Here is a 10,791-nt window from a genome sequence, read left to right as displayed (position 1 = left end):
CACTGAGCCACATCCCCAGCCCTATTTTGTATGTTATTTAGAGACCGAGTCTCACTGTGTTACTTAGTACCTCCTTTTCTGAGGCTGGCTTTGAACTCATGATTCTCCTGCCTCAGACTCTGGAGCTACTGAGATGACAGACATGGGCCACCACACCCAGCCCATAGGTTTTAAATAACATTTATTGCAATATGTTATTATAGCTGATCTATTTTATTGTTATGTGAAAGAAGCATTTTTTTAAAACTAGGAATAAATGGGCTGGGGATGTGGCTCAAGCGGTAGCGCGCTCGCCTAGCATGCGTGCGGCCCGGGTTCGATCCTCAGCACCACATACAAAGATGTTGTGTCTGCCGAAAACTAAAAAATAAATATTAAAATTCTCTCTCTCTCTCTCTAAAAAAAAATAAATAAATAAATAAAATAAAACTAGGAATAAAACAGCCTGGGAGGTGTGACTAAGTGGTAGAGTGCTGACCTAGTATGTGCAAGGCCCTGGGTGTGATCCCCAACACCACAGAACAAACAACAAACCTAAGCTTCAGTTCCAGGATTTCAGAAATCATGAAGCAAAAATCTATGTGAACATCAAATCGTTCATTTACTCATTCATCATTCAATAAAATATCATGGAGCCTGTGCTGTATACTAGGTCTGTGACAAACACTAGAGATATTGAAGTGAATAAACTAAAACCCCATGTGGCTTTTCTATTTGAAAAACATAAAATCAATCCCTGCACAGTGGTGCATGACTGTAATCCCAGAGATTCGGGAAGTTGAGGCAGGAAGATAGCAAGTTTGAGGCCTGCCCCTGCAATTTAGCAAGACCCTCAGTAACTTAGCAAAACCCCGTTTCAAAAAGTAAAAAGGGCTGGGGATGTAACTCAGTGGTAAAGCACCCCTAAATTCAAAAAAGAAAATAGAGCCTTGGGGCATCATGGAAAATCTCAGAGACAGGGAGTGACATTAGATTATGTCTCTCCTCTCTGGGAAATGAGGAAGAGCTCTGATGGCCTCCCGCAGAAAAAAAGCCCGCAGGAGAAGTGCCCAATTAGGAATGGAAAGTTTTGGAGTTATAACTTTAGTCACTGGAAATCCCAGGCCAGAATCCTGGTTGGTAGGAAGTGATGTCAGTGGGGACAGAAGCTGCTTCCAGCCTACAAAGAGTAGAGGGAAGAGGAAGGAACCTGTTCCAGCACACCCCCCTTCCCTACACAATGCTACTGTCATGTGCTCACCTCCCACCCATGGGGTGGGGCATGTCCTGGGAAAGACAAGCCTACCCTGCCACTGTGGCTGCTGGCAGTGGGAACTCAGCCTCTGCCCTCAGTCTCCCTCTCTGGGACGCGCTTTCCTCCCCTGCTAATCCTGGAGAAACAGGAATTAAACTCTGGGGTTCTTCCAGCTTGAACTTCTTTTTTCTTTTTCTTTCCTTTTGTTCTTTCATGGCGCTGGATGGAACCCAGGGCCTTGCGTGTGCAGGGAGAGGGCTCTGCTGTCCCAGCCTCCAGCTTAGACACTTAAGTTTCCAAGAATGTGACGTATATTAAGGTATTGGCCCATCAGCCTTTACCCACACCGGTGAAAAGGGGTCAGGACAGGGCAGAGATCTTGAGAGGATGAGTCACTACCGAGGGCTTCTGCTAAGTCACAGGTTTTTGGTTTTTTTTTTTTCTCAACACCTGGTCACTGTAGGACCTTAGGAAAACAGAAGAAATCAAAGTATCCACAATATAACCACTTGGAAGACCCTGAGAAAACCACTGGTAACATTTTTGCATCCTTTAGTCTAGACATTTTCCTATAGATAAAAAACCATGTGGGGGCTAAGACTATAGCTCAGTGGCAGAGCGCTTGCCTAGCACGCATGAGGCACTGGGTTCCATCCTCAGCACCACATAAAAAAAATAAATAAATAAGCGCTGGGGTTGTAGCCCAGCAGCAGAGCCCTTGCACTGGGGTTGATCCTCAGCACCTTATAAAAATAAACAAATAAAATAAAAGGCATTCTGTCCATCTACAACTACAAAAAAAATTAAAAATAAAATAAAATAAAGGCATTCTGTCTATCTACAACTAAAAAAAAATAACATATGCATATGTGCTATAGTTTATAAATGTGTCTCAAGGCCTGGTCCCAGCTGGGCGCCTTCAGGAGGTGGTGCAAACCTAAAGTGAGGCTTAGAAGAAGGTGTTCTGATCACTGGAGATTGTGCAGTAAAGGAGATAATGGGACCCCCAACTCTTTCCTCTTCCTCCCCTCTTTCACTTCCTGGCCACAAGGTAAGCAGCTTACTTGGTCACAGGCTCTGCACCAAGATGTGCTGCCTCAGGTCCCAAAAAATGAGGCCAACTGACCATGGACTGCAATCTCTGAAAACATGAGTTAAAATAAATTTTTTCTACTTCTAAGTGGATTATTTCAGGCACTTGTCATAGTGACACCAAGAGTGAGCAGGACAGTACAGACACGGTGCAGAGGCCAAACCCTGGTTCCAAGGCCAGATGTGAACCCAAGCTGTGCATCTGGGGAAGGCCCTTCACCTCTCTCTGGCCTCAACTTCCTCATCTGCTGAACAAGCTCTAAATGAGCTCTAAGAACAGAAATGCTTGGAGTAGAGCTTGGCACAGAGAAAAGATGACACAAATGAGGGCTATGATTGTGGCTCAGTGGTAGAGCGCTTGCCTAGCAGGTGTGAGGCACTGGGTTCAAGCTTCAGGACCACATCAAAATAAATAAATAAATAAATAAATAAAGAGAGAGGTATTGCATCCATCTACAACTTAAAAAAAAAAAAAAATGACACAAATGTCAAGCAACCCAGACTCTGTGAAAACCTGTCATCTAGTCAATGAGGAATCCCATGTGGAGACCATCACGCTGTCCCTCCATATTCAAGATCTTGAATCCCGTGGAAATCTGGCCTATCCTCAAAGGCCTCAGCAAGGATGGCACAGCCTCCTGAAATGACCTGTTCCAGCATCAAATGCCCTTGCTCCAGACCAACTAGACGTCCCTGGGTGGAGGAAGGGGAAGCCCCAATGACCTCTGCACCCATGGCATCCCTCTACCTCTCCATGACTCTGTGAGGGCAGCATTACGGAGGAGGAAAATAAGGGCTCAGACAGGTCTGAAGTCACACAGCTGGGCAAGGCAGCGCAGGCTGTGCACAGGCCTGGCACAGCGAACAAGGTGGCCACTAAACAGCCTCTCATCCCCAGCCCCACTGCACATAGCCTCAAGGGTGAAATTGTAAGTTGCCGACTTTACACGAACTCAGATTCCAACATTTCTTTCTTTCTTTCTTTTTTATTTTTTTAAATACTTATTTTTTAGTTTTAGGTGGACACAATATCTGTATTTTACATTTATGTGGTGCTGAGGATCCAATCCAATGCCTCATGCATGCTAGGCAAGCGCTCTACCACTGAGCCACAATCCCAGCCCCCAGCATTTATTACTTCAACAGCAAAAAGGGCCACAACTGCAATCACAGAGAAACAATCAAGAGGCAACAGATGTCAAATCCAGAAGAACATACATATTTGTGACTGTGGGAGTTTCGACTTCACTTTAGAATTCTTCCTACGCCCCCCACACCCTCCTCCCAGGACCACAATCATCTCAGAGAGAGACTCTCTCTTTCTAAAATGACTCATGTCAGCAAAGACTTTTTAGGATTGGAGGGACTTGCTCATGTCACTAATGAGGAAACCTGAGTCCCGAGACCCAGAGAGAGCAAGTGACTGGGTTGCACAATCAGCACCCAATCAGTGACCTCTGTCCCAAAACAGCCAGCCAGCCATGGGCTCAAAGCAGTCTCTGCAGGGTGAGAAGCATGTCATGGGTCCTGCTCTGGGAAATATGGAAGTGAACTAAACAGGCAAGGTCCCTGCCCTGGTGGCATTTTTATCTCATGGGGACAGACTGACATAAACATATCAGGAGTAAGGTAATACATAGCTCACTGAGTGGAATGGAGGAAATGAAACCCACAATGGACTAAGGAGCTTGGGGGGGGGGGGGCGGACAGAAAAGGCCTCTCCAAGTGAGCTGACCCACAGGGCAACGGCCAATAGAATAATGCCCACCCCAAAGACATCCTCAGATCTGGGTGAGTGTAGTACCCAGTGTGGCAAAGGAACTTCATAGATGGGATGAAGTGAGGATTCAGAAATGAGGGGATCATCCTAGATAACCTGGATCAGCCCAGTGTGATTCCCAGGATCCTCATAAGAGGGAGGCAGAGTATAAGATTCAGAGAAGTGATGACAAAAACAGAAGTTGGAAAGAGATCTGAAGATACTGCACTGCCGAGCTAGGGCTGGGGCTTAGAGGCAGAGTGCTTGCCTAGCATGTGTGAGGCACTGGGTTCGATCCTTGGCTCCACATAAAAATAAACAAATAAAGGCACTCTGTCCATTTACAACTACAAAAAGAAATTTTTTTAAAAAAGACACTGCACTGCTGGCTTTGAAGACGGAGGGAGGGGTCATGAGCCAAAAGATACCTCCAGAATCATAAGATAATAAATTTGTGCAGTTTTTAATTACCATTCAAATGTGGTAACTTGTTTTACCAACAAGAGGAAAATAATACGGACTAGAACACCAGGCATCGAAAAGGCAGGGAGGGAGAACCTTCCAAGAAGAGAGAACAGCAAATGCAAAGGCCCTGAGTAGTCTGGACAGAGGAGGCCCTTGAGGTTGAGGCAGGGGGAAAGGTCAGAGGGGCTGCAGCTGGCAAGTCAGGTGAGGAGGGTAGACTACATCCTCAATTCCTGTGGGAAATTCTGGTACCTCCAGGGGCTGCAAACTCAGAGGTATTCCCAAAGAAGATGTAAGAATGGCTGATAAGCAGGTGAAAAGATGCTCAACAGCACTGGTCACAAGGGAAATGCAAATCAAAACCACAGGGAGATGCTACCTCACACCTGCTCAGCTGGCAGGATGACAAACAAGAGAGGGACCCTAACAGGTTGACCAGGACTCAGAGAAATCCCAACCCTCTTACCCTGCTGGTAAGAATGTGAATTGGTTCAGCCACTCTGAAAACAATCTGGCAGTTCCTCAAATGGTTCAAAAGAATTAACATATGACTCAGTAATTCCACTCCTGGGTACATACTGCATAGACAAACGGAAACGAAAACACATGTCCACACTCACTTATACAAACATCCAAAGACATTTTTCATAATTGCCAAAAAGTGGAAAGAACCCAAATTCCCATCAACTAGCAAATGGATAAATTAATGTAGTACTTTCATACAATGAAATATCACTTACTACTATTATTATCATATTAGGTACTGGGGATTGAACCCAGAAGCAATTAACCACTGAGCCCCAGCTGTTTCTTTTTTTTATTTTGAGACAGGGTGTCACTTAGTTGCTGAGGCTGGCCTCAAACCTGCCATCCTCCTGCCTTACCCTCCTGAGTCGCTGGGATTACAGGCATGCATCCCTGTACCCCCACATTGTTTAGTGTTTGTTTTGTGGGGTTCTTTGTTTATTTGTTTTGATACCAGGAATTCAACCCAGGGACACTTAACATTGAGCCACATCCCCAGCCACTTTTTTCTTTTGAGCAGGGTCTCACTAAATTGCATAGGGCCTTGCTAAATTGCTGAGATTGGCTTTGAACTTGTGATCCTCCCCGCTCAGCCTTCCAAGTCTACTAGGATGATAGGTTTGTGCCTTGCCCAGAAACATTATTTTTGTTTTAAAAAGAAATTGAGGGTGTAGCTCAGTGGCAGAGTGCTTGCTTAGCATATCAAATCCCTGGGTTCTATCCCCAGCACTGCAATTAAAAAAAAAGAAAGAGAGGTTGGGGCTGGGGCTCAGTGGCAGAGCCACTGGGTTCACTCAGCACTACATAAAATAAATTAATAAAATAAACATATTGTGTCCATCTACAACTAAATGAAAAGAAGTCAATCACAAAGGACAATGAATACTGCATAATTCCATTTACATGAAATATCCAGAATAGGCATATTGGAGAAAAATGAGGGTTTAGAGTGACATTTAAGGGGTACAGGGTTTCTTCTGCAGTAATAGAAATGTTCTGAGACTGTGGAGATAGCCACTGCTCTGTACCCTCTACTCTTTTTTTTTTTTAGTTGTAGTTGGACACAATATCTTTATTTTTATGTGGTGCTGAGGATCGAACCCAGGGCCTCGCACTTGCTAGGCGAGCACTCTACCACTGAGCCACAATCCCAGTCCCCCTCTACTCTTTAAATGGGTGAATTGTATGGTATGTGAATTATGCCTTTTTTATTTATGTATCTTTGCTTTTGTTGCTGGGACTGAACCCAGGACCTCACATCCACGAAGTACATGCTCTTCCATTTAAGATATGCTCCAGCTCTGTGAACGGTATGGCTGGGTTTTTGTTTTATTTGTGTGTTTGTTTTAGTACTAGGGATTGAAACCTGGGGTGCTTTATCACTGAGCTACATCCCCTTTTTATTTTGAGGCAGGGTCTTGCTAAATTGCTGAGGCTGGCTTCAAACTTGTGATCCTCCTGCCTCAGCCTCCCAAAACGCAGGGTTTACTGGTATGAACCAATGCTCTCAGCTGTTTTTAAAAAACCATACAGTGCCTTCTAAATTAACTTCCTAGGAAGATAAGTTGTTCTACTGCTTATAATTAAGAGTTGAGCTAATGTGGAAGAAATCAGAGGAAGTCCCACCCACAGATGAATCACTGACCAGGAAACATTCAAATAAAGTCACCCAAGAAATGGGACACAGAGTCACCTAGAAAATTAGGTGCAAGACATTCTCGCAGACTGCAAATTGGTGAAAATATGGAAAGCAGTATGGAGATTCCTTGGAAAACTGGGAATGGAACCACTATTTGACCCAGCTATCCCACTCCTCAGTCTATACCCAAAGGACTTTAAAAAAGCATAATACAGGCACACAGCCACATCAATATTTGTAGCAGCTAAACATGGAACCAACCTAGATGCCGCTCAGTAGATGAATGTATTAAAAAATATATTCACAATGGAATACACTTAGCAATAAAAGAGAATAAAATCATGGCATTTGCAGGTAAATGGATGGCGTTGGAGGAAATAATGCTAAGTGAAGTTAGCCAATCTCAAAAAAACAAGTGCTGAATGTTTTCTCTTATATAAGGTGACTGACCCATAATGGGGTAGGGAGGGAGGGGGAGCATGGGAGGAATAGATGAACTCTAGATAAGGCAGAGGGGTGGGAAGGGAAGGGAGGGGGATTACCAAAGATGGTGGAATATGATAGACATCACTATCCAAAGTACATGTATGAAGACATGAATTGGTGTGAACATACTTTATATACAAACAGAGATACGAAAAATTGTGCTCTATATGTATAATAAAAATTGTAATGCATTCTACGTCATGTACTTAAAAATAAAATCAATTAAATATTTTTTTTAAAAAAAAGACATTCTCACAGGTTCCCTGAGCCTCAGGCAGAGCTTGCAAGGAAGGGAAGCAGGAGACTGAGCAACAGGGAAGAGAAAGACATCTCCCCATCCTAGGTGTGGTATCTACATCATTTTACCTTATGCATTTTCTGCTTTTCAAGTAATGATAGCTAAATAAAAATACATGCTACAAATAAAAACTTCTATCCATATTGTTCAAGATTATTGCCTGGCAAGGGGAAATGAGTGTGGTACATTTTAAGGCGGGGGGTGTACTAGCACAGCATGTATAATGAATGCACAAAGTGGAGATTTTTGAAAGATACATACACATATATAAATATGTCTACAAAAAATGACCAGGTTGAACATCCGTAGCAGGCTGCTAGCACAGTAAGAAGCCAAGAAATATCAGCTGTTATTGTGACTTCCTGCACCAAATACTCGGGATGGTTATCTCTGAGAGGCAGTCTGAGCTAATCTTTTTGTTGCTTGTTTCCCACAGTATTTTACAATGGGTACGTATTGTTTTTACTGGGTTAAAACAGGGTTCCTGAACCTCAGCACCATTCACACTTTGGGTTGGATGTTGGTAGATACCAATGTCCCTGGTGTTTATCCACTGCACTGACCAAGTTGTGACAAACAAGTTCTCCAGACATTAGCAGTGTCCCCTAGTGTGTGAAAGTGTCCCTGACTGAGAACCACTAGATTAAAATACAAGTTATTTCTTTTGTTGTTTTCTTTTTTTTTTTTTTTTTAACTTTTTACTGAGGATGGAACCCAGGGCCTAGTATTTCTAGGCAAGTGCTCTACCACTGACCTGCACCCCCAGCCCTAAAATATACCATTTGTTCAATCTGGATGGATAACACATACATGTTCATTTTATTATTATTTTGACTGTGTGTGTGTGTGTGTGTGTGTGTACACAGCACATATGTAGTATATACGTTTTTTGGATAAATGGTGTATTTTATAATCTAAAAATTTTAATTAAAATATATAACTAGGGCTGGAATTGTGGCTCTGCGCTAGAGTGCTTGCCTAGCCCATTCGAGGCCCTGGGTTTGATTCTCAACACCATATAAAAATAAAATAAAGATATTGTGTCCAACTACAACTAAAAAATAAATATTTAAAAATAAATAAAATATATAACTATATTTTAAGCAAAGAGAGATCAGTAGAGGAAAGGGACGAATGGATGGAAGGCAGGGAAGGTAGAGGGAAGTGTTTGAGGATTGTGATAGTAGCCAAATTATACTGTCATAGAGTGTGCATGTACAAATATGAAACAACAAACCTCATCATTATATACAACTATAATGCACCAATAAAAGGTGTGGAAAGAAAAAAATAATATGTGACAGTATGTTAAAAATTAGGTGCCACCTGGACACTGATTTAAATCATATAGCCAAGAATAACAATTGTTCTTTTCACTTCCTTATAAGACTACTCTCTACACAGTATTTTACTCCCTTAGAACAACTTTACAGAGCAGCTCTAACAAACCGTCTCCACGTCACACAGCTGACAAGTGAAGGAGGCTGGAAGCTGAGCCCATCACGCACGCATCCTCTCCCTAACTGCCAGGGCTCTCCGCCAATCATAAGCCGCAAACACCAAGCAAAACCCAACGAGGATTTACAAGGTAGTGAGCCCCGGCTCCCAATCCCACCCCACTCCGCCACTGGGCCACCCCTGGGCAAGTTCCTCTGCCTCATCTGCGACACAGGGAGAGGAGGACGCACTTCCCGGGCCGTGTGCGGGGATTAGAGAGAGCAGAGCGCCCGTCTCAGAGGTAGAGGCGATGACGACCCAACGACAGCCTTGTGACACAAGTCTTCAAAGGCCACCCTACCTTCCAGAAGGCTAAAAGGAGGTTCGGGGGGGCGGCGGCGGGGACCTGCCCAGGGCCACACGGCGAGGCCGGGGTACAGAAATCTCAGCCGCCGACCGGCCGAGTCCCGGCTGGAGTGCCCCAAGCCGCGGCTCACAGCCGCCCGGGGCCCCACTCACCGAACTGCATCCAGTCCCAGTCGCTGAGCGTGTCCATGTTGCGACACAGGTCGTCCAGCACCCAGGCGGGCAGCTGGTAGATGTAGCAGGCCATGTCAGGCTGGCCGGCGGGCCCAAGAGAGACTGTGTCGCGAACCGCGGACGCCACGGCTCTGGCGTTAGGCGCGAGGGCCGCGCGGGAAGTGGGCGGGGCGCGCCGGCCGCCACCGCCCCCCAGCGGTCACCAGCGGCACAGCTCGCTCTTGCGTAGACTAGCGGGAGGGGCCGCGCGGCCGGGGGAAAGTGAGGCCGCCGCGAGAAGGGGCACAGGCCGCGTGGGCATTCTGTGACAGCCACGGGAAGCCTTATAAGTCCACTTCCAGGGCTTTGGGCACTACACCGCCTCATGCATTCAGGAGGCTGAGGCAGGAGAATCGCGAGTTGGAGGCCAGCCTCAGCAATTAAGCAAGACACTGTCTCAAAATTTAAAAAAAAAAGAAAGAAAAAAGGACTAGGGATGCAGCTCAGTGCTACAGTGCCCCTAGGTTCAATCCTCAGTACCAAAATTGTCTTTACATGAACCAAGTAGGAGGAACAGAATTTATACTAATAAGAGCTAATATTTATTAAGCACTTAACTATATACAGACTGCACCCAGATTATTTTACTTACTCCTTACAATGATTCTATGTAGGTATGGTGATTAACCCTCATCCTACAAATGAGGGAACTGAGATACAGGTCAAATAAAGTGCCTAAAATCATACATATAGGGCTGGGGATGTGGCTCAAGTGGTAGCGCGCTGGCCTGGCATGCGTGCGGCCCGGGTTCGATCCTCAGCACCACATGCAAAGATGTTGTGTCCGCCGAAAACTAAAAAAATAAAATATTAAAATTCTCTCTCTCTCTCTAAAAATAAATAAAAAATAAAATAAAATCACACATATACAAGTGGCCAAGCTGGGATTTAATAATGTGCCTAAAATAATATAAGTACAAAGTGACTGAAATGGGATGTGAACTCAAGCAGTCTTAGTGCCAAACTCTTCTTCCCCACTAGCTACAAATTGCCTGTTACCCTAACTACTGTTTCTTTATTTCTACAATGTGCTTTCCCTGTTTGATTTTAGGTAATTCTCACAAGCCTGTGTTATATTCTTTTTGTTTGCTGAGATAGGGAATCACTCTATTGCCCAGGCTGGCCTTGCACTCCTGGATCAAGTAATCCTCCTGCCTCAGCCTCCCTAGTAGCTGGAACTATAGTTGTGCACCACCACATCCAACTTATTATTCCCATTTTATACAGGGCTAAATAGGTTTCAAGAGGTTAGGCAACTGCACTGAGTATAACATGTA

General features: G+C 44.5%; 1 protein-coding gene across 1 annotated transcript in view; it reads right to left on the bottom strand.

Annotated features, from left to right (window-relative positions):
* Positions 1 to 9,648, bottom strand: part of Irak2 (interleukin 1 receptor associated kinase 2) — a 57,031-nt gene extending 47,383 nt beyond the window's left edge. Inside the window, exon 1 of the mRNA XM_015495017.2 lies at positions 9,455 to 9,648. Coding sequence (XP_015350503.1) covers positions 9,455 to 9,548 — 94 coding nt within the window. The 5' untranslated portion in view covers positions 9,549 to 9,648. The remainder of the gene's footprint in view (positions 1 to 9,454) is intronic.
* Positions 9,649 to 10,791: the final 1,143 nt, after the last annotated feature.

Source organism: Marmota marmota, unplaced genomic scaffold (genome assembly GCF_001458135.2).
Source record: "Marmota marmota marmota unplaced genomic scaffold, marMar, whole genome shotgun sequence".
NCBI lineage: Eukaryota > Metazoa > Chordata > Mammalia > Rodentia > Sciuridae > Marmota > Marmota marmota.
Note: the sequence above shows the minus strand (reverse complement) of the source record. Positions and strands in the feature narration are given on the sequence as shown.